This window comes from Dendropsophus ebraccatus, chromosome 14 (assembly GCF_027789765.1).
Source record: "Dendropsophus ebraccatus isolate aDenEbr1 chromosome 14, aDenEbr1.pat, whole genome shotgun sequence".
Lineage (NCBI taxonomy): Eukaryota > Metazoa > Chordata > Amphibia > Anura > Hylidae > Dendropsophus > Dendropsophus ebraccatus.
Genome location: NC_091467.1, coordinates 9,854,489 through 9,879,633, shown reverse-complemented (window position 1 = coordinate 9,879,633; position 25,145 = coordinate 9,854,489). Strand labels below are relative to the sequence as shown.

Genomic DNA, 25,145 nt, shown 5'->3' with positions numbered 1-25,145 from the left:
TTAGCCAGCACTTTCAATGTTACAGGTTCCCCTTAAAGGGGTATTCCACTCTAACATAACTCTTGATATGTTGCTGCCCATGGTGAGACGAACAATTCCTTCCATACTTCCTATTATCTATTCAGTCTCCTTCCCCCAGTTCTCAGCTGCTGCTTTCTGCTGAAAACACAAAAATCTCTGTGTGAGCTTTTCTCTCTGTCTCCTCACTCTTTCCCCCTCCCTTCTATGACAATTGATATAAACGTCCCCGGCAGGCTGTATCTGCAACATTGTAGTTTCTGTGTATGGCTAGGAGGATTAATCACAGTGAGTTTATTAGCAACTTGACCTCAGAAAAACCCTTATCAGCATTACAAAGAAGCTACAATGTTGCAGATACAGCCAAGTCAGTGACTTGTTTACATCAGCTGTCTCAGAAGGGAGGGGGGAGGAAGGGGAGATGGAGAGAAAAGCTCACACACAGATTTTTTTAGTCTTGAGCAGAAAGAAACAGCTCAGAACTGAGGGAAGGAGACTGAATAGGTAATAAGAAGTGTGGAAGGAATTGTTAGTCTCACCATGGGCAGCAACATATCAGCATGATCCCTACTTCCCTTGGGCTCGTCCTACCTGTGGATGGACTGGTGGATTCAGCCAACATTTACCCAATATGAATGGCGATATTAAGGATTATACCAAAATTGTAATTAGTAAGTGTTAAATCCCTTCCTATATCTCCAAATATCATTGTAAGAGGAGTCGGAGCAGAGATCTACAGTATAAGAAACTTTCCATGTGGCAAACAGGGCCGTGGTGTGAACTAGAACCATAAATTCTCTTCTTGTCTAGATGATTTTGTGGGATGGAATCTACAAGAGAGGAGGGGGGGGGGGGGGGGACGCTTCCTCCTCAGAGCTAGAACAGTATCGGGGTCATATATCCAGGTCACAGCCTAAGTACTATGGAAGGGAGAATTATCTACAGTCCTTACACTTCCTACTGCGAGGACCCATGGGACCCCCATCCAGAGGCCCGATCCTTCAGCAAGTACTACAAGGACTGTCACACCCTGATGCGGGGGTCGCTTACTGACACATACCCATCATATTATGTTGGCATATGACATTAACTCATTGTTCCCCACATCTGATCTAGTTCCCACAGGCTGATAACCGGCTTAGTGACAGGATGCTGAGCTGCAGCATAACCGCATGCAGCATCTGTGCTCTGCAGTCTAGCTTCCTGCCTGCCCGCATCCTGTGTCAGAGGGGGCACTGCGCCCGACATCCTCTGCTGTGCCCACTACCTCCCCACACCACCTCCCATGCAGTAATGGAGGATGCATGCACGCACCTACAAAAACCTCCTGCAGAATAGAAAATTTTATAAACTTCTTTTATTAATTTTTGCTCCCACAGATGTGTTATGTCTTATTTTCAGGGCATGTCTTATTTTTCCATGAAGAAGTATTCACATGTCACATGCACAGCAGGGACTGCCTACGGTATGGCAGCTTCCGGCCACCAGGGGTAGCTCCCACAGCACACTCATACAGCACAGCAGGGACAGTGTATGGTAGGGCAGTCTCCGGACACCAGGGGGAGCTCACCATACCACACTCATACAGCACAGCTGGGGCAGCGTATGGTAGGGCAGCTTCCGGCCACCAGGGGTAGCTCCCACAGCACACTCATACAGCACAGCAGGGACAGTGTATGGTAGGGCAGCTTCCGGCCACCAGGGGTAGCTCCCACAGCACACTCATACAGCACAGCAGGGACAGTGTATGGTAGGGCAGCTTCCGGACACCAGGGGGAGCTCACCATACCACACTCATACAGCACAGCTGGGGCAGCGTATGGTAGGGCAGCTTCCGGCCACCAGGGGGAGCTCACCATACCACACTCATACAGCACAGCTGGGGCAGCGTATTGTATAATGGCTTCTGGCCACCAGGGGGAGCTCACCAGGCAGTGCGGCAGGCGACAATATAACGCGGCGGATGACCGGCCTCTTGTTGCCTTGCCTGTACAATTTCCAACTTCTGCAGCCACCGGGAATGGAACAGGTTCAGAGAAGCCGAATATTTTGACAGGTCCGCTCATTACTAGTGACGGGTCACGATTCCAGCTAGATATGGAGTCTATATACCAGGGCTCCAAATGAACGCAATACCAGAATGGCTTCACACTGCGCTAATTAGAGTTTTTTGCTATGATTTTAATGGAATTGTGACAAAATATTGATATTTTATTGCAAATTTTGCAAAGTAGGGCTAATTATCGCTAATTAAACACGCATTAAATGCTATGTGTGAACATAGCCCAACACCATTAACAGGTATACAGCTGCATAGCCCACACAGAAGGCGGCACCAATTCTAGAAAAAGTGCACTTTTTATTTTTTTACGTCAGAAAGTTATATAAATTACTAATTTACTTCTATTTAAAAACCTCCAGTCTTCCAGTACTTATTAGCTGCTGTATGTCCTGCAGGAAGTGGTGTATTCTCTCCAGTCTGACACAGTGCTCTCTGCTGCCATCTCTGTCCATGTCAGGAACTGTCCAGGGCAGGAGAGGTTTTCTATGTGGTGGCAGAGATGGCAGCAGAGAGCACTGTGTCAGACTGGAAAAAATACACAACTTCCTGCAGGACATAAAGCAGCTGATAAGTACTGGAAGACTGGAGATTTTAATACAAATCTATATTACTTATTTTTTTCCCTTTAAGGCCTTGTTCACATCAAGTCATTATTAGAAGTGGATCCTAGGGAGGAGAATATCCTAGAACATCTTTTCATAGCTGTCAGTGTGTGAACTGCAGCCTATAGTCCCTCATCCACTGCTAACAAGTACGTTGCTGCAGTAAATCTGAGGCTTACGAGGAGAAGCTGGATGTGTACAGGAAATTCTTTTCTCACACATGGCTCCAAATAGCATATTTTATTCAGGACAGACATTTTGTGACCTCAGAATGGATGTGAACATTTCGGGTTGGGTGTGGCTTCTGCTGAAGAGGCACCAAGGATTAGAGAGGTTACGGCAAAAAACAAACACCCGAATACAGGGACGGTACATGTTGTATGAGCTGCCTCATTTTATGCTTTTGTATTCTGGCTGTATAGAAGGAGAATATCACCTTCTTAACACTAAAATAAGGCACTTAAAGTGTCATTTACAAAAATTTACAGTAAAAAAATTAAAACTCAGCTTTGTACTATGAGAACTTTGTGCTTTTTTTGAGCAATTTTATACCAGCGAGAGACAAGCTGCTACCAAAGGGGTCTGCTACAGCTTATTCCCAGTGGCCTAGCTAGGGTTCATGGGGCCCCATAGCAAAAAAAACTGGGACCTTATGTACTATAGTTCTGAGCTTTACTGCTGGGGCACTGACAATCCTGACCTCTGCCGATTTTCCTACTTGATTGCAGGCAGCTGAGGACAGTGGTCAGGTGTTATTAGTGCAGTGAAGCAGAGATCTCTTTGTCTTCTGCTCCTTAACCCTTTTTTTGTGTTGCAGAATGTAAGTAAACATTGGGTCACTTAGACACTGCAGTACATAAGGGGTTAAGCAGATAGACACAGGGCGGCTCTTACCTTCTGCCATAGGCCCCCCTGCAGCAGGGGCCCCATAGCAGCTGCCTACCCTGCCTCTATGGTAGCTACACCACTGCTTATTCCCCTTTCCTTAATGCAAAAACATGCACACTCAGCTCAGTTAAACTAACACGTAATATCTTACAGGTCACTTAAAGAGAGTGTGTCAGCTGCAATTCAGGATCCAAATGGCTAACAAGATATCTGCTACTACAAGGAGATACATGGTACCTGTCTGTCCTTTCAAAATGTATCTTCACATGGCTTTATCAATCGCTGGATCATTCATTCAGCCTTTTAAAGGGGTTTTCCAGTACGTATCAGCTGCTGTATGACCTGCAGGAAGTGGTGTATTCTTTCGCGTCTGACAGTGCTCTCTGCTGCCACCTCTGTCCATGTCAGGAACTGTCCAGAGCAGGAGGGGTTTTCTATGGGGATTTGCTGCTGCTCTGGACAGTTCCTGACATGGACAGAGGTGGCAGCAGAGAGCACTATGTCAGACTGGAACGAATACGCCACTTCCTGCAGGACATACAGTAGATGATAACTACTGGAAGACTGGCGATTTTTAAATAGAAGCAAATTACAAATCTGTATGACTTCTAGACACCAGTTGACTAAGAAAAAAGTTCAGAGTCCCCCTTTAGCGTCATCATAGTTGGCTGCAAATTCTGTAGGCATGTAAGATGTGCGGGGGAATAGCTATAATTTAAATAGCCAGACAAAAGAGGCCGTCAGCCAGTAAAAGAGTTGTCATCCGTCAGCTGATTGCTGGTCCCTTTACAGGGACCCGTGCTGAAGAACCCCGAGGCAAAAATGCAGGGGCCACATAATCAATTAGGCTCAGACGATAGAAACAAAAACTGAAAACGTGCGAACACAACCTAAGGGCCCAATTACACGGAGCAATCTGACAGATTAGCACTCGCTTATCACACGCATCGGGTTGTGTAATACCACCTTTAGACTATATGGTCCATTTGAACAGTCCATTACTTATCAGCTGTTGTATGTCCTGCAGGAAGTGGTGTATTCTTCCCAGTGTGACACAGTGCTCTCTGCTGCCACCTCTGTCCATGTCAGGAACTGTCCAGAGCAGCAGCAAATCCCCATAGAAAACCTCTCCCGCTCTGGACAGTTCCTGACATGGACAGAGGTGGCAGCAGAGAGCACTGTGTCAGACTGGAAAGAATGCACCACTTCCTGCAGGACATACAGCAGCTGATAAGTACTGGGAGACTGGAGATTTTTAATAGAAGTAGATTACAAATTTTTGTCACTACTTGATTTGTTTGAATTTTCTATTTTTTTTATTTTGAGAACCCCTTTAAGTTCTTTTGCTCCTAAACTGTACGTGCAGAAGTAAATAAGTACAACTACTACATATAAAGTTACCGCTGATAACCATCACAGAATATTACAGTCATTTGTGGTTTCAAATGAATCCGCTGTCACCAATTTATTGCTGTAACCCACAAGACTTCTTTGCTTCCTATTAATGCAACTGACATCATCTCCAAGGATTTATTTATTTTTTTAAGACTTTGGACATAGAGGCAAAAAAAAAAAAAAAAATGATGGTAATGTCGCGGATGTAAATTTGAAGTAAACCATTGTCACTAAGGGTTCTTTGACACATACAGATTTTTTTTTTTTTTTTTTAAAGATAGCGTTTTATCTTCTCGTCTAAATGCCTATGTAAAGTCGTATAATACGTTCAAGTATGTGCTGTGAATGATGGTTATTGCGTTCGTATCTATATACTCTCAGCAATAAGTGGTGAAAACTTGAAAACGATTTTGAGGTCAGCTGAAAAGATGCGATCAATGACATACCAACAAATTTTCGTTCATTGTTTGATCGTTGTAGCATTTACACCAGAAGAAGGACTAGAGTTAAACTTTGAGCACGCTTCATCCAAACCAGAGCGTGCTGCACTTGATTAGCGGTGGCTGCAGAAGTTGGATGCAGGCCAAGTGCTGCCAAGAAAACATGGATACAATCTATGGCTATGTTCACACTACCCTGACAGGGTTTAGCCATAGGCCAGGTTCACACTATGTTCAAAAACAATGGCCATATTTCATAACAACAGCCATTGCGAAAAAACTATTGTTTGCACAACAATGGTCATTGTTATGAAATACGGCCATTGGGGGAGATTTATCAAACATGGTGTAAAGTGAGACTGGCTCAGTCGCCCCTAGCAACCAATCAGATTCCACCTTTCATTCATCACAGAAACTTTGGAAAATGAAAGGAGGAATCTGATTGGTTGCTAGGGGCAACTGAGCCAGTCTCACTTTACACCATGTTTAATAAATCTCTCCCATTGTTTTTACACAGTGTGAACCTGGCCTATGGCTGTATCCATGTTTTCCAGGACTACCCCGTCAGGGTCAAGGCTGGGCAGCTGACTCCCAGTTAAGGGAAATTCTACGGGTACAGAATTGACCTACACTTTCGGGGAGACCCATGGCAATGTTCCTACGCACAACAGAGGGGTTCACAAGTAAGTGTTTTGCCAGACTTGAATTACTTGGCCTTCACAAAAGTCCTAACTGCAACCTCACCAAACGTCCAACCCAACTATATTGGCCCATCTTACAATTCAAAATTTTTCCATTGACCCAGTTACCAAGTAAGGGCGGGTTCAGACTACGGAATTCTCGCGGATAAATTCCGCCGAATTCCGTTGCTAAAACACGCTCACGGCTGCGTGCCTTTCTGTCGGCTCCATAGACACCATTCTATGAGCCGGCTGATTCCGCTATCCACCGAAAGAATTGACGTGTCAACTCTTCAGGCGGAATGCAGAATCCGCCCGTGCATAGAATGGTGTCTATGGCATGGGCGGAGAAGCGCGTGGCCGTGAGCCCGTACAGGCAACGGAATTCGGCGGAATTTATCCGTGAGAATTTCGTAGTCTGAACCCGCCCTTAAACTCCCATGTATATACCAGATATGTGTGCAACTCGCATGCTCGAGTCCGATCGTTCATCATCTGATTACCAGTGGCTGAAGACGTTGGATGCAGCCCTAGGGGGTCCGGAAAACATGGATACAGACATAGGCCATAGGCTATATCCATGTTTTCCAGGGCTCCCTATGAAATCAAATGCTGAACGGTTGGACTCGAGTTGCGCTCATCTCTACAGACAACTTAAAGAAGGTTACGGTAGTAAATTTGCAGCCACGCTTGCCACTGGTTTCCTGGAATTTGTCAAGCTCGGCACATGCGGCTCACAAAGGCCAAAACAGGTGTGTCATCTCAGGAACCGTAAGAGCTCCACTTCCCACTTGTAGTAATAGTTTTATATGAATCACTTTTACATTCTAGAAAATCAATCCCTATTCAATTACACCCTACATAAGCTATAAGGCAAATCTGGTAAAGAGAGACACACAAGCATCTGCGGGATAGACATGAGGCAGCTCCTGATATCCTCCAAACGTCATACGGGCCCCAGGGGGCAGCTACATTATCTCCTCATATCCTGCCTAGAACTTGTCCGAAGAGCCCACTACATCAGTCTGATGAATTTCCAGCCAGACAGACCCCAGGGAAGTGAGAGAAAAGCTGCAGTGCAGTAAGGGGAGCCCCCCTTTGTGATAGGCCTGCACACATCTCTATTAGATTAGCAGTAAATCATTGCTATGGGGGATGGGACACTTATAAAAAGTTACGTGAATACACTAGTAGTGGTTGTTGGAGTTCCGATTGGCATTAGCATTAGAAATTATTCAGAATAAAATTTAGAAAATAGACTATTATAGAATAGAGAATATACAGACATCTGTCAATGTCATTTTCCTATAGTAGTAATGGGCTATGTTCACACAACATCTTCATATGGCTGTTTTGCGGCAGTGTTTTTGGACGTCTGTCATTTTGGTGTGAAATGCAGCCATTTGAAAAAACAAAAACAGACAAAAAAAGGTGTGTGAACATAGCCGCGCACAGATCAGTTCTATCGGTAACAACATGTATCAAGACATCTGTGTTTCTTTCCTGATCAGAAGTCATGGTCACTTCAAGTATCAGGGATTTATCTGTCAAGCAAAAGGGTATTCCCATTCCCCAAGTTATATATTTTTGCACATACAGTCATTAATCAAACTTGTCTCCTCCTCCTCATATGCTGCTCTTTACCTCTCATTGTTAACAGCTGGTCATCTAGGTCAGCGATTTTCAACCTTTTTTGAGCCACGGCACACTTTTTATACTTAAAAAATCCCGGGGCACACCACCAACCAAAATGGCACAAAATGGCACTAAAACAGTACATATCATACATATAGTTAATAATATAGATTCTAAATGTATTTATACTCACTCAGTGTGAAACCTGGGCCTGTTTTCTTCTCCCCCCTGTGCTTCTCTCCACCATACTTCTCCCCCCTGCTTCACTCCTGTGCTTCTCTCCCCCATGCTTCACTCCTGTGCTTCTCTCCCCCATGCTTCACTCCTGTGCTTCTCTCCCCCATGCTTCACTCCTGTGCTTCTCTCCCCCATGCTTCACTCCTGTGCTTCTCTCCCCCATGCTTCACTCCTGTGCTTCTCTCCCCCATGCTTCACTCCTGTGCTTCTCTCCCCCATGCTTCTCTCCTGTGCTTCTCTCCCCCATACTTCTCCCCCCTGCTTCTCTCCCCCATACTTCTCCCCCCTGCTTCTCTCCCCCATACTTCTCCCCCCTGCTTCTCTCCCCCATACTTCTCCCCCCTGCTTCTCTCCCCCATACTTCTCCCCCCTGCTTCTCTCCCCCATACTTCTCCCCCCTGCTTCTCTCCCCCATACTTCTCCCCCCTGCTTCAGAGAGAGAGAGAGAGAGAGAGAGAGAGAGAGAGAGAGAGAGAGAGAGAGAGAGAAAATTGTGTGTGTGTGTATATATATATATATATATATATATATATATATATATATATATATGTGTATATATATATATGCTGTATAATTTATATAAATCTGTATACTATCATATGTTAAATATATGATAGTATACAGATTTATATAAATTATACAGTATATATATATATATATATATATATATATATATACACACACATACATACATACACACACACACACTTTATATACATAGAGCTATAATTGTAATATATATATATATATATATATATATATATCTCAAGATAGTGTGTATGTACACTGTATAATTTAAATAAATATGTAATATAAATATATATATATATATATATATATATATATATATATATGCCAGACCACTGCTTTTAGAGCAGAGTGGTGGTCAGTAACCTAGACGACAAGCTGTTAACAATGGGTGGTAATGAGCAGCATATGAGGAGGAGACAATTTTGATAAATTATTGTATGTGCAAAAATATGTAATATGAGGAAACCTACAGATATAACTATGGGAATACCCCTTGTGAGATGGGAATACCCCTTTGATTTTGCATTCAGGAAACAAATAAAAAGAGAATTCAAGGAGTCTAATAGGATTTGTCCAATAAGAGGATTAGGAAGAAGAGGTCCAAGTAGGCAAATATCATTGATAGTACTATAGATGAGCGCAACTGGAGCATGATTACGTCCGATCGTCGGCATCTGAATAAACACGACTGACGAAATTGGAGTCTGAGAAAACATGGATACAACCATAGGCCTATGGACTTTCTAGGGCTGCATTCAACGGCAATCATATGGCGAACAATCGCACTAGAACATTCTCCAGTTACACTCATCTCTAGTTAGAGACGATTACTTTTTCTTTTCAATGGAGGATTATGGGTAACGAGTCTGGTCACAAAAAACACAAACTGATAGGCAAGATGGTGAGGGGGTGGGGGAGGCCTTGTAAACAATCGCTGGCTTAACTGGAAGTTCTCTGATGGTAAGATAGGATCCAGCCCTATCACCGGCTTACAGCTAGACTGGGGTTATATCAATTACTGGCTCATCTGCAGGTAAGGGAATCTGCTGAGAGAAATCAATAGGCATCGCTGAGGGCCTCCCATAGGGACACAGTCAAGGGCACATGATACAAGCCACACAAACACTAGGAAAAAGAAGAAGAATACTGGGATACTGACCATCCAAACCCTATCGGAAAACAACAACCTTATATTTTGCAATTTGACTAATTATGTTCCATCTCCATGAGGGCACAAATGATAGCATTCACCCCGGGAAAGCTTCAGGATCATGGCACTCAAGGGGTGAATGACGTTTGGGAAACAGACATAAGGGACATGGGAGTGGTATCGGAGAACACAAAGACTCCCCTGTTACTAGAAAGGACACAGGAGGCCTGTGTACAACTCATTGCCAGGGTGGTAAGCAGAGCGGAGGTATGACAGGTTATAATCCACCGCTGGAAAAATCCCGGCCGGCACAGACCTGCTTATTTATCCAATAAACACCGCTTCTAAACGGGATCAATGAGCGTCTTAAGACGGGTCAGCAGCGAGGATTTTCGAGAACGTCACAAAGTCGCACAAAACATATATATATTAAAAATAATACAATCACACAAGTTTCCATCTTCTGGGGGTGGATAAATAATGTATAGCAATTCTTTCATAACCAAAATCAGTCATGGTAGATGGGACTATCAGTACCGCCACCGACAGAAAGGGGAAAAATAACCCAAGGTGTGCGATTTGTGTGTATAGGTGCTGGTGCGTATAAAATCTCTAGAGTCCCAGTGATGTAAAAATAGAACAGCTTTACTGTCAAGTTCTTTAGTAGTACAATGCACTTTTGCAGAATAGATAAATCCTTGACACAGACTTTAGTGCTTGAAGGAGAGGTAGTTGTAACGGTGCTTGTAGAGTAGAGGAGAGGAGTTTGTCAGAGGAGCCCCAACTCAGTGTAGCTGTGTACTCTGCCGGCACTTGGAGATATACTTTGTAGTAAATAGTTTACTTGTAATTGTGTTCAGACTTTGGTCTGACCACCTTCTGCCCTACAGTGTCGAGCTACCCATCCTGTCAGGATACAAGTCCCAGCCGTGGTTATCTGGGCGTAGCTAAGTGTCCGGGGGGGGGTCCCAGTTACCTGCACTGCAAGATAGGATATGTAGACCTTCTTTACGGTAACTTTTTCCTATCCAGGCTGGTTCCTCGTGTTCAGGATACTGCCCTGCTCTTTGTAGATGTGTTCTTGAAATGGGTTAGGGTGTTCCTTGATGACCTCTCCCTTTAAAGTGCTTAGCACTGCATAGTAGAAATACTGAAAGAACTGGTTGTCTCTAGCTGCATCTATACACTTGGTTGTCTAGACTCAACTGACTGTACTTCTCCTTGCGATGGGTCCTGGCAGTAGCCAGGCCCTGGCTTAACTACTGCAGGAACAGCTGTTTTTGCGTCTTCCCTCTCTGAGAATCGGAATAAGAAGACTGTGTACTTCCTCCACCATGTAACTCCTCTTACAGGGGCCTACAGTGTGCTTCCCTGTGAGTAGTAGGGATGAGTGGGTGAAGGAGAAAGGAGAAAAGAGATTGGTTAGAAGTGTGTGTGTGTGTGTGTGTGTGTGTTGGGGGGGGGGGGGGGGGGGGAAATAAGAGGATTTTTTCTGCTGACAATCTTCTATGTAACCTAGGACACAGCACCTCACATGGTGCATGGAGCAATGTTACCCATCTTACCTATATACCTATATGTGCACATGTTCCCTTCCTAAACAGGAAACTTTCTGGTTTACAGACACCAGAACCTTATTTCTCCATTCTTAGGTTCCCTAGATGTCTCTAATCTTGTTTCTCTGTAATAACATCCTGTTTTCTGTATTGTCTATACGCTACGTCTTCTATCTTTGCCGTCTTTACCTGTTCTGCGTGATCTCCTACAAATGCATCACCTTTAGCTTGTATATGTTCTGTACCAGCCTTGGCATATTCTCATGTATTTTTAAAAGGGTTAGAAGACCCAGTAAGGAAAAATTTAATCATTTCCATGCTGCCCGAGCCACAAGTCAAAGGGGCTGTCCCCGGTGGTTTCTCCCCACCAAATCAGCCTCGATTGACAGACCGTCTCCTGTTTAGGTGCCCATACAACTTCCATCACTGACAGCCGAGCTTACTGTCTGCCCATACACAGGAGCATTTGGCACAGTTGAGCGGTCCTTGGTTGAGGACGGGTAAGCTGCTGCGAGCGCGGTCTTGCTGCGGCTTATCTCTTTCTGAACAAAGGGGTCAGCCATGATTTCCCATCACAGGCTATCACTACCAACATCATCTGCCGATGCTGGTTCTGGGCGGCCTCATAAACGCTAGACTGATGGCTGAATCCGACACGAGTGGCCGACAATAGTCTAAAGTGTATGGGGACCTTTTGAGTATTGGGAGAAATCAATCATGGAAGAAGCCACTAGGTCCACCCTAATGACTCTTGGCTCTGGCAGTGTGAAAGTGACGGCTCTCTTTAAACATGTTAGGCTATGCTCACACTTATTTCTCAAAATATGAACTGGTCCAAAAAGTCTGGTTTACAGTAGTGATGAGGAAGCTGCCTAACACTCAGGTTGTCTGAATCCAAACGCTTGGCATTTGACTCCCAGTGGTTAGAGAAGTTGGATGCTGCCCAACCTATGACTTTATCCAGGTTTCCCAGGACTCCTTAGGGCTGCACCCAACTTCTCCAGCCACCAGGAGTCAAACACAGAGTTTTGGGGTTCAGACTAGTTTACAGCTCAAAAAGCAGACCACAAAGTTACCTTTCCTTTAATTCTCAGTTACATTGAACTCAATTAATAAAAAATAGTGAGAATTCTGCTTTGAAAAACGTTGAGAAACCCGAACAGATCGGCAAATTTGATCAACACTAGTCACTAACACTACATAGGAGTCGCCGATATAAGGGGACACAATGAATGATGGCGTATGAAATTACCCCATGGATATGGCTTATTACAATTAGTACATGGCTGGTAGCGGGCCCTGTCAGATTTAACATCAGGAACGAGGAGTTTACACTTTCTATCACAATAGGCACTGTGAGCGAACCGCTAAGCGGGACTCCATTAAAAAGTTGCCTCCATTCTGCTATTGGTGCCTTTAGATTTATTATCCGCTGCTTCAGCAATGGGGTGTATGGTTACGTCTTTTAAAGGAGCACTCCAGCAAAAAAAATATTCCTTCAAATCCACTGGTTTCAGAAAGGTATACAGATTTGTACATTACTTCTATTTAAAAATCTCAAGTCTTCAAATACATATCAGCTGCTGTATGTCCTGCAGGGAGTGGTGTATTCTTTCCAGTCTGACAGTGCTCTCTGCTGCCACCTCTGTCCATGTCAGGAACTGTCCAGAGCAGGAGAAGTTTTCTATGGGGATTTGCTACAGCTCTGGACAGTTCTTGACATGGACAGAGGTGGCAGCAGAGAGCACTGTGTCAGATTGGAAAGAATACACCACTTCCTGCAGGACATACAGCAGCTGATAAGTACTGGAAGACTTCCAGCCTTTTAAATAGAAATAAATTGCAAATCTGTATAACTTTCTAGAACCGGATTATTTGAAAGAAAAACATTTTCGCCGGAGTACCCCTTTAAGCACAGACATTTCTAAATATCCTCCTCTATGTATTTATAAGGAACCGCGCACAAACAGTAAACAACAGTTTTATACACTACACCAATGTTTTTCAACAGTTTGTAGTAAAAGTGCTTACAATGAATAGGACCTTTCACTCCTGAACCGCAGGCCTAGTAATACAGCCATGGCCACAAACATATAAACAGATGAATTACTGCGAGAGTCGGTCTGCCCAGAGTCCACCCAGCAATGACCAAATCCTTTGCCGTATACAAAGGCGCCTTTCCCTCCACGGCCATATTACTGTTCAGCTTGGGATGACGGAACGCATTGCGCAGCTCTATTGATTTCAACACAAAGATGATATGAATGCTCGACAAATAAATCATCAGGTCTGACAAAGGGTAAAGATACTCCTGGAATGTGTAACCACGTATAGGCCGAGGTGTGTCACCTCCATGACTCAGGAGGAAAGTTTTCCTATATGATTGCAGATGTCCATGAAGGCACCAGAGCGAGAGGATCCTCTAAGACATGCAAGGTCTTTAAAAAAACTAATCTACGTCCATTTGAAAATAGACCTGAGTGTGGATGCCGTTCTGTAACATAAGAAAGTAGGACCTGCACCTATACAGTTCACTTGCAGTCGGAGAGCCATAGACTTCATCCCCTTCATCCAACGCTACAAAAACACTTTCCCCCTACTGTTGTCTCCAGTTTGGGTGGGGTTTTGAAACTCAGTTCCATTGAAGTAAATGGAGCTTAATTGCAAACTGCACCTGAACTGGAGACAACAGTAGGGGGAAAAGTGGCCATGTTTTTGTAGCGCTGGATAACCCCTTTAACAAGTGCATGGTCCTAACTACTGGCAGCATGCAGTCACAGACTGTGCATTATGGTCTCCACCACGGATGTGCGGACGAGGCCTAAAGGTCCTTTTACACTGGCAGACAAAGCGGCCGTTGTGAGTGTTGACTGACCATTAGAGATAGGCACAACTCCAGCAAGCTTGAGTTTGTCCGGACCCAGAAGTCTCAGCATTTGATTACCGCTGGCTGGAGAAGTTGGATGCAGCTCTAGGGAGTCCTGGACAACATGGATAGAACCTATGGCTGTATCCAGGTTTTCCAGCATATCAGCTGCTGTATGTCCTGCGTATTCTAGGGCTGCATTCAGCTTCTGCAGCCACCGGAGAATCAAACGTCAGGTTCGGAGAACGTTGCTATACCTGAACAGGTTTACAAATCCGCTCAACACTACCTTTCTCTTCACTGACATTAAAGGGGTTAACCCCCTGCTACAAAAACATGTCCACTTTCTTCCAGAGACAGCATGACTCTTGTCTCCAGTTCAGGTGCGGTTTGCAATTAAGCTCCATTTACTTCAATGGAACAGAGTTAAAGGGGTTATCCAGCACTACAAAACATGGCCACTTTCTTCCTACTGTTGTCTCCAGTTTGGATGTGGTTTTGAAACTCAGTTCCATTGAAGTAAATGGAGCTTAATTGCAAACCGCACCTGAACTGGAGACAACAGTAGGGGGAAAAGTGGCCATGTTTTTGTAGCGCTGGATAACCCCTTTAGGGCCTATTACACGGAACGATTATTGATCAATATCGGCCGTTACAACCAATAATCGTTCAGTGTAATAGAAGGCAATGATCAGCCAACATGAACGATGTCAGCAGATGATCGTCGCAGTTGTTTGTCTTTCCACCTGTTAAAAGATGAAAACTCATATAGCAGTGATCTGCTGCCATCGCTCCGTGGAATAGGAGCAGCGGTAGCAGACCGCCGCTGTTCTCTATGGGCTGCCCGGAAGATCTAGCGGTCACCCGAGCAGCCCCCCCCAGCATCTCCCCGCGGCTTCACCTGCACTCACCCGCTCGTGTAATAGCGATGGCAGCGAGCGGGAAACGAGGAGGAAACGAGGAGCAAACGAGCGATGACATCGCCCATTTGCTCCTCAAGTCGCCCCGTGTAATAGGGACTTTACAGAACCCCACCCAAATCGGAGACAACAATGGTGCTGTCTCTGGAAGAAAGCGGCCATGTTTTTGTAGCGCTGAATAACCCCTTTAAAAAGTTGAGGGAAAACTCAAGGGGCCACCATGCATTTTAGACAGTCTCCCAAATCCACTGACTTTACGAATGGGCACCTTAAGACTGTTCAAATTGGTCGTACATGCATACTGGGTAAAGGATCAGCTGTAACGGACAATATGGACTAAATTGTGCATGGCTATGTCAGCCACGCAACAGTTCACTATGGTCAACAAGGCCACATTGTTTCCAATGTTTCCTTCAAAAAAGGTTTTCATTTTTAAAGGAGAAGTCCAGCTTGGAGGGTGCAGCTACGTCATGACCTGGACCAATTTTCGACCCCATCTCCCTTCCCCCCGGACTTCTCCTTTAGGGTTGAACTTGAACAAGTAGGTGAAGTAACCAGGCACATAAATATAAAGAATACAAGGTTCCCCTTACAAGATCAGAATGTACTCGCACAAGTAACACGCTGATCCTATTAAAGTCGGTGCCCCCAGCCGAAACGGGCTTTAAAACAGGAAAGAGCAGTCGTCGGGTTTTCACAGAAGCTGCCAATGTGGTAGACAGACAAAGCAAGTGTAACACACAGGAATAGGTCTATTTCCCAAACAGCCAGAACTTTGTTGCCTAAACAGAACCATGTTGTTAAGTGACAGACCTGGAATAATACGGCATTCATCCACTGGTCATTGTAGCAGAAGCGGCTTGTGTATTGTGACTTCCGATGATGGATTACAATACGACTCAAAGGATTCGGGAAAAAAGGAAAACCCCGGCATAGTATACCGCACATGAATATAGGGAGACCAGGCCAGGGAGACTCTACAAAAGGTGGCCCAGGTCAGATGCAAAGCCATGACCCAAGACAGGGATGGAGAACCTTCGGCCCTCCAGCTGCTGCAAAACTACAATTCCCATCATGCCTCACTTTGGCTGTTCAGGTATGATGGGAATTTTAGTCCCTAAGAGGGATGAACATCTCTAGTAATTTTATTTAGAGGCAGGGATCGAGCATTACTATCATGAAATTGGCTAGGGCTACAAAGTAATATGAAGATCACTGACCAACCGGCAACATCGCATGTGATGCTTGTGAATGATGTCACACTACAACTGTAATCCTAGCCTTGAAGGGGTTGTTCACCGAAATTTTTCGTTCTTTCAAATTAACTAGTGGAAGAAAAATTTCAAAGGGTCTGGCAGCCCTGGATTTCTTACCTTTCCTCCTCTACGTAGGGTTGTCGGCCTTGGACACCCCTGCTGCTGTACGGGCTTGGGGGTGCGAGGGTCTTATACTACTTCCCTTTCTCCCTGCCCCTCCGCCCTTTCCCTACTGCCATTTCTTTTCCTCTTTGTTTGTTCTTTCTAGCTTTTCTCCCTTCCTCTCTTCTGTTTCTTTCCTATTGCTACCTTGGCCCCTGATTAGTTGAATTAGGCAGACGACGTTCAGGTCTGCCCTTTAGTTCTGCCAATGGGCTATGGTTAGTAAAGGAGTGATGTATGGTACGCCATTTATTGATACAATGACAGACACAAACTCGTGCTGTTGGACGTTCTTTATTTGATGTTTGGTTATACATTGCAGACTATGGGCTAATTTGTACATTCTATGTGCTTATATTTGCAATTGTTTGCAGAAAAAAAACTAAAGCTTAATGAAACTTTTTGGAAATCAAATTAACTAGTGGCAGAGATTTGTAATTTACTTCTATTAAAAAATCTTAAGTCTTCTAGTACTTATCAGCTGCTGTATGTCCAGTCTGGAGAGCAGGAGAGGTTTTCTATGGGGATTTGCTACTGCTCTGGACAGTTCCTGACATGGACAGAGGTGGCAGCAGAGAGCACTGTGTCAGACAGGAAAGAATACACCACTTCCAGCAGGACATACAGCAGCTGATAAGTATTGGAATATTTTTTAACAGAAGTAAATTACAAATCTGTACAACTTTCTGACGCTAGTTGATTTAATAGAAAAAAAATGGCGAACAACCCCTATAAAAGGGGTATTCATTTATAATTTAAGGCAGAGATAGGAAACCTGCGGCTTTCCAGCCGTTGCACAACTACAATACCCATCTTGTCTCAGGCATGATAGGAATTGTAGTTTTGCAACAGCTGAAGGACCCCCAGCTGTCACCTAGACAGTGCCGTCTTATAGAGCAGAAAGAGCTGAGCAGATTGATATATAGCTTTGCCGCGAAAGATTCTGTATAACTTGTAACATGTTGATTAAAATCCCTGCTCATTCTGTGATAAGGAGTCCAGTGGGCGGAGTCACTCAATGGACTGGACTCTTTGGCCTGCAAACATCAGAGACTTTAATCAATAAGTTACAAGTTATACTAAATCTTTTCCCATAAAGATGTATATAATTCCGCTCAGCTCCTTCTCCTCTATAACATGATGCCGATAGCTTTATCATGGTGACGGGTTCCCTTTAAGGCATATTCATTGGATCATTTAGGACTGTCATGGATCCTGTACAGGTTCCGTACCTATTAGAAGAAAGCGAAGGGAGTCCTGTAAGCCCTTGTTCATAGAGCATAGTTGCAGTTTTCATCACGTTCAATGGAGACGTCAGGGTAATTGCATGCACTTTGCAGCACTCTCTATTACAGTTTGGGAATTACAGAAAGAGTTGAGTAAGGGGTTTGGAATACAAATACCCTTTAAATAGACATCAGTCATCACAATAAACAATTTTTGCTGCATACATTTTTACCCTGGGCTGCATGAGATGTGAAGAAGTATTGTATCCCATGGAGATAGTCATGCCAGTCCACAGGTTAATGAGACAGGCTTCATCCTACTGGTGTCTGCATAATGTACAGCGAAGCTTGCAGGTCACTGTATACACACACATTATATATATAATGTATATATTATTTTATACCATGTGGTCTCAGGGCATCCACCTAGTGTACCGACGACACAAAACAATCAAAAGTAGGCCGCACTTCAATGTAATAAAGTAAAAGAACGATGATTACAAAGGTCCTATGAGCTTGGGCTGAAACTCTCTATATATTTATTTCATCTCCTACCTCTGAGGACTTCTCCTGTCCTGGCTTATGGTGGCCATACATCTTCAATAACTTTTGGCCAAACATTTGTATGAACATTTGGGCACGGCCGAACATTGTGTTGTCTATGGGGAGGGAAGCGATAGGCCACAGCAAGATAAAAAGCCCTGCATACCCGAGTCTTCTCATCGCCAATTTGGTGGAAAGTTGGGAGGCAGCCATACATCTATGGGAGCATTCACACGTTCTGGGACTATGATCCGTACACAAAAGATGTGCTACTGACAGGAGTCACGTCCCTCTTTGCATCCCAAACAGTTTAAATCTTCAAGCTACCGTACAGACACGCAAAGATTTAAACAGGTTTGTATTTACAGACCGCGCACTTAAAGGGAACCAATCAGCCCAATGTGGCTGATATGGTTCCCTGAACTGCTGTATACAGATCCTGCAGCAGCTGCGGCACGTACCGGCCAGAGGGATGATTGACAGGCAGAGAGGCCAGTAAAGGACCTCTCTGTCGGTCATTCATCCCCTCCGAGCGCGCTGACAGTCAGAGCGCGGTGACTAGATACGGGCAGGGAGCTGCCCAGATGACTACTTCCTGCTGCTGCCTGTCACGCGCCCGGGGAATTAAAGTCTTTTTTTTTCAGCTGCTGCAGGAGCTGTATACAGCAGTTCAGGGAACCATATCAGCCACATTGGGCTGACTGGTTCCCTTTAACGTGGGGATAAGGCCTTAGAGTGTGGTAAACTGTTGTGGAGTGTGTACACATTGTATACTCCTTTGTGGAGTGTGGTACACTTTAGTATAACGTGTTTGGGCCATTCACATCCGCACAATAGTGTCCATGGGTGGACAGTATTCTGCGGAGTGGACCTCAGAGCTCCTGGCATCATGAATCGTTATGATGGCAGGAGCTCCAAAACTGTTTAAATATTCACGCTACTGTACTGACATGCTGTGTCAGTACAGTAGTGCAGTGATTTCAATAGGTTTGGAGCTCTTGGCATCATAATGATTGCTGATGCCAGGAGCTTCAATCCGCAGAATACTGTCCATGCACAGTATTTTGAAGACGTGTGAATGGCCCCTTACACATACTCTGATACAGCCATATGTTGTACCTATGGTTTTCAGGACTCCCTAGGGCTGCATAAAACTTCTGCAGCCACTGGTAATCAAATGAAGCACACTCAGGTTTCAACAGACCTGGGCGTTGAGGATGGGAAAGCTGGGTGACAACCAATGTCAGGAGCTTAAATGCACTCACAGGCATGGGCGCTGGTACCAGCTCATGCACTGATATCTGAGTAGGGCAAATCTTGGTGGAAACCAAGGCCAATCTGTTATTCAGAAGTCTAGGAAAGCTGGGTGAGGTGTTTGGTGAAATGAACGCCATATATTCCAAGAAACACAACAATTTAGATTTCCTGTGAATATTATTTTGAGGTTTGCGGTTCTCTTTCCTCTCTGACTCCGCTGTGGTCACATGTCATCTTGTCAAAACCAACAAGTGGACAAGACAGGAAATTTTGTGTTCTTCTCTTTTACGTGTTATGATTTACAGGGAAAGGCTAGAGATAATCTGGAGTTCCCCATTGGTAGGCAGTGCCCAATGAGCAATTTTAACAACGGCAGTACCTTCTAGGCAGTACCCAAGTAAGTTTGCGCAGTTGCTTAGCAACAGGCACTGATAGCGCTGTCATACCCGAGCTGTCACCACAACAGAGGCACCGGCTGCCGAAGCACCCAGAATATTTAAAAGGAACTAAAAAAATGCCCAGGAATGTATACGTACAGTGTCATGAAGCCCCCCTGTGCTGTTTCCAAACGTATAACTCACACTTATGAGCTTTGCATATACCCCCTGAAAATGAAGTTTGTATATGTCCTGCGTTGTATGCAAATCACCCTCAACGAGTCATGTGGGCGTTCCGCAGTGCTAAACTAGCCACCGACTGTGCTCGAGATGACTATAATCCCGCTTCTCTGGGAGCGTCGGTGCCCAGGCACGGCCCCTCTGGCCGTGATTCCCAATACAGGACTGCCTGCTGCACGTCCCAGAGGGTCCGTCCCTGAGCAGCGGCGCTCTTAGAGAGGACGGATTACAGTCAACTCGAGTGCGCCATTGGCGACTAGCTTGGTGCTGATGAACGCCCATGTGACTGGCTGAGGGTAATTTGTATATGGCGCGGGACATTTACAAACTTTGTATATGCAAAGCTCATAGGTGTCAGTTACACGTTTGGGGGACTTTATTCTATTGTATATATGGATTTCTGAGCATTTTTGGATTTGATTGCTTCTTTTTAATAGTTATATAAATCTAATGTTTCTATTTCGAACAAAACCAAGTGGAAACCTGAAGCAGCTTGTGGTCTAATTCGCTGCTGAAGTCTATGGGGGGAGATCTGTCAAACCTTGTGCCGTCCATAGCAACCAATCAGATTCCAGCTTTCACTTTTCAGAGGCCATTTTAAAATTATAGGCTGGGCTCTGACTGGTTGCTAAGGGCAACTGCCCCTTTTATATTATTCTGGCCATATCATCATTGGTTTGAGGGGATTAATCAAACATGAAGGTGTTTCCTTAGCAACAAAATTCCAGCTCTCCCTTTTTAGAGGCCTGTTGGAGGGTGATTGGTTGCTAGGGGCAACGTCTCCATGTTTCTCCTGTAGCGTGGTTCCGTTTTCACGGAAAGCTACAAACAGACGTGTAAACCATATAGCTTCTCTTTATAATGCGGCTCGTATTAAAGAAGTCTCTGAGTAAAACAGGCCTCACGCACATGCCCGTGTTACAGATGTGTAATACAGCCCCTATACCAGGGATGGGGGACTTTTAGCCCTCCAGCGGTTGCGAAACTACAATTCCCATCATGCCCAGACAGCCAAAGCTAAAGCTTTGGCTGTCCGGGCACGATGGGAATTGTAGTTTTGCAACCACTGGAGGGCCGAAGGCTGCCCATCTCTGGCCTATACAAATCAATTGACCCCTTACCTATTATATCATCTGAAGGCATACAGTGGTGTATGTACAGAATCTATGATAACAAAAGACTGCAGTGTATCCAATTTTGGAGGTATTCTCCCCTAGAAGTATTTCTTCACTAAGTGACGGACGCTTTGTAGTAGTGAAAATGCAACGTATAATATCCAAGAATGAAGAATAATATCGTTTTCATGGTCAAGTCTTCTTCTGCTTGTAGGTCACACAGAGATTTGTAAAACAGAAGGTTTATTTTTTAGTAAAACTCCTTTAACTTGGCATTAATAGGTTCTGATTACAGATGAGCGAACCCCGAGAACGCACGCTTGATTACCGGTGGCTACAGAAGTCGGATGCAGCCATAAGGAGTCTTGGATAATATGGATACAGTCTAAGGCTTTTGGCTGTATCCATATTTTCCAGAGAGCCTTAAGGCCCAATTACACTAAAGAAATATCTTCCTGATATCGGCCGTTAAGGACGATAATTGTCTCGTGTAATAGAAGACAGCGATCAGCTGACATGAACGATGTCGGCTAATCGTGGTCTGTCATTGTCTTTCAACATGTGGAAAGACAAGTGACTAAGATAGCAGCGTTCTGCTGCCGTCGCTACATGGAATAGGAGCATTGACAGCAGACTGCTGCTATCTTCTATGGGCTGCCCAATCTAGCGATCACCCGGGCAGCCCCCCGGCTCTTACCCGCTCACTACTGGCACATGTAATAGCCCCGGCAGTAATCGGGGAACAGGCCGCAAGCGAGTGCTGTCAACGCTCGTTTGCTCCTCAGCATTGCCCCTTAGGGGCTTTAGGCCTCATTGGGAAAATTTGTCTGTAATTGCGGATCCGCAATTACGGACAAATGTAAAATCAGTAGGTTTCTATGTGCATATTCACACATCTGCAATCCGCATCCACAAACAAATAGGACGTGTCATAGTGCAGATCTGCAATAGTGGCACAGGTCACTGCCTAGAATGTAGTGGTCTGTGAATTGTGGTTCACTACAGAGGCACAAAGTCCTGTCCACATTTACAGATCCGCCACTGTGGACAGCACTTGTGGACTTCTGAATGTAGCCTTAGGGCTGCATCCAACTTCTTCAGCCACCGGTAATGAAATGTTGCACACGAAGGTTCAGACAAACCAGAGCTTGCTTGAGGTTCGCTCATCTCTACTCCTGATAGATGCCGGATTATCAGGTATTCTTGATTATAGGACAGTGATAAGTAACATGTATGGATCCATAATCTACAATATATAGAAAATGTCTAAAAAAAATAAAATGCTAAATAAAAAAAAAAAGGAAAAAAAAATAAAAAAATTCAGATTTCATATAAAATCAAACATGCTGTTTCCTATAAAAAAAAATATAGGAATATATTTGAGATGTGTTTTTCCAAAAAAAAAACACACATCAAAAACAGTGTCTGCTGCAGCTATTTGGAGCTATGGAGCTGCAGTTCCCAGCCAGACCACTACCGCCTCGGAGGGCCTATAAGTGAACAAGGCCTAGAGCTTGCCAATAGGATCTGACCAACAATACTATTACTTTTAATAAAATATGCACAACCATGCACCCTAATAAACCTGCCCTGGCATACGACAGATGCTGCAATCCAATGAGTTAATAAACTACTCAGCAGCAGTCAGGATTCTGGAAACTAGTTCCTCGGCTGAAGAACAAGAGGCCTGCTGGTCAATATCCGCTCTGCCGGAGTAGTAGGAGTTAACTTTGGACTGGAAGTAGGACAATAACATCCAGGATACACCTGGAAGCCACAAATAGACAGGGGAAATATAGAGCTATTCCCAGAACTAGTGCAGGCTCAGTGTATACTTCCACCAGGAGCAGAAACAAGAACGTGGCCCGGGCCGGGTGCTGGGCACAGAGGCTTGCCTGGGAATAAGTATAGAACCAAAGGAAAGAATCTATTTATATAATAATTATATGTGTATATAAGCCTACACTAGGGAAAAAACAAATATAGCAAGATTTTATTTAAAAAAACAAAACAAAAAAACAACCACTTATAATGGTGCATGAAGTGTCACGTTGCATTATAAACTTGGCACAACCATCCTAATCGGTTATGGGCCCATAGTCACCCATTATGCCAATGGCGCATAGAATTTAAATGTGAAACCCTAAATGTAGACATGACTCCTTTACACAGTCCTGGACACAGTCAAAGAAAACTTTTTATTAGTCGGTCACTGAGCGTCATATATTGTAAAGCGTCATGTTTGACAGCTGAGGTGACCATGTCGTCATTGACATCTCACCTGAGACATATTCCCTTTAGGCTGAGACTTTTTTTTTTTATTCTTTAACAGGAGACATTTTCTCAGAAAAAGATCTCTTATGCAAGAAGCCATTTTTTCCCATGCACATGTCCCTCTAAGTGGTTTTATACAATGGAATAACTTAAGTGTCAGCTAGGCCTCTCTTCTTGTCTGTGTGTGAAGGTTGTAACATTGTATCCTTGTCATGCATTGCTAGATTATTCCCTGCTAGTGTCCCCTGTCTAGGAGGGTGACTAGTGCACAGAGCAATCCACAGCCAGGCATGGGAACAGTACATGCAGAATAGACACAGCAGCTCCATGGCTTCTTACCTGCTCCTTCCACTTTGTCAGCCCCCCTGCTCCATGTAACTTGTCTGGTCTCCAGCTTCACTTGGAAGGTCCTTCTCTCTGGTTTCTGTGACTTCTTGGAGTAAAAGAGGGTCATGACTGTGCCAACCTCCAGGCTTCTGCATAGATGGGTCAGCTCAGCTTCACTCTGCCCAGAAGGGGCAAAGCCATTTAGAAGAGCCCCTGCATCCATCATCCTTGTAGTCTAGGGGCTGCTCAGTGGGAACAATCCAAATCAGAGGCCATGAGAGGACAATGCAATCCTGCAAGTGCTGCTGCCTGCAAGATCAGACCAGGGGAGAAGGATTTCCAACCCTCTCTATTGTTGCCAACCGAGACTGTGCTGAGCTCTCCCTCCTCCTCTTCCACCACCTCCTCCTCCTCTTCTCCCCTCCTCCTCTGCATGCACTGATCACAGGAACATGATCTGAGGAAGTGTCCCTCCTGCAGACCCTCACATCTCTCCTGCCCCTAAAGCAAACATCTGCAATGCATACATGCACATGCAAGGATCCTGCAAAGATGGTCAAAGCCTGCTCTGGGGGATTCACTGCCTGCACTCAGCACCCACCCACCCAGAGCTTCCTTGCAGTGTCCTGCTCACCATGACTCCATACAGATTCCAATGGGATTAAAAGCAGAGAGGAACTGGAGCCAGGACTCCACACCCCCTCTATACTGGGACTGCCCCTTAAAGGGATATTCACAGCCCTTATACTTTTACTCACTGCTGGCCTATAAAGCTGGAAGATTGCTGGATTACATGTGCTTCCTGGACAACATAGATGCATTCAAAGACAAATCAGCATATATACCATATATATGTAATATATATATATATATATATATATATATATATATTTTTATTTTTTTATTTATTTTTTTTTTATTTTTTTTTTAATTATTGCACTGAGGGGCCTTCATGTCATGGCAGGCACATAGCTATAAAGCAGGGGTGGTGAACCTTCAGCCCTCCAGCTGCTGCAAAACTACAGTTCCCATTATGCCTGGACAGCCAAAGCGAGGTTTAAAGGGGTAGGTAAGCTAGGTTTAAAGAGGCACTCCGAGAAAATCTTTTTCTTTCAAATCAACTAGTTCAGAAAGTTATACATATTTGTAATTTACTTCTATTTAAAAAAAAATAATAATCTCCAGTCTTCCAGTACTTATCAGCTGCTGTATGTCCTGTAGGAAGTAGTGTTTTCTTTTCAGTCTGACACAGTGCTCTCTGCTGACACCTCTGTCCATGTCAGGAACTGTCCAGAGCAGCAGCAAATCCCCATAGAAAACCTCTCCTGCTCTGGACAGTTCCTGACATGGACAGAGGTGGCAGCAGAGAGCACTGTGTCAGAATGGAA

General features: G+C 44.5%; 1 protein-coding gene and 1 long non-coding RNA gene across 2 annotated transcripts in view; one reads left to right on the top strand and one right to left on the bottom strand.

Moving 5' to 3' along the window:
• PLCG1 (phospholipase C gamma 1) overlaps positions 1 to 24,135 on the bottom strand; it is a 56,393-nt gene extending 32,258 nt beyond the window's left edge. The window contains exon 1 of the mRNA XM_069953361.1: positions 23,770 to 24,135. Within this exon, the coding sequence (XP_069809462.1) occupies positions 23,770 to 23,983 (214 nt within the window). The 5' untranslated portion in view covers positions 23,984 to 24,135. The remainder of the gene's footprint in view (positions 1 to 23,769) is intronic.
• LOC138772746 (uncharacterized) overlaps positions 6,015 to 25,145 on the top strand; it is a 98,683-nt gene continuing 79,552 nt past the window's right edge. Inside the window, exon 1 of the long non-coding RNA XR_011359817.1 lies at positions 6,015 to 6,088. This is a non-coding gene — a long non-coding RNA (uncharacterized lncRNA). The remainder of the gene's footprint in view (positions 6,089 to 25,145) is intronic.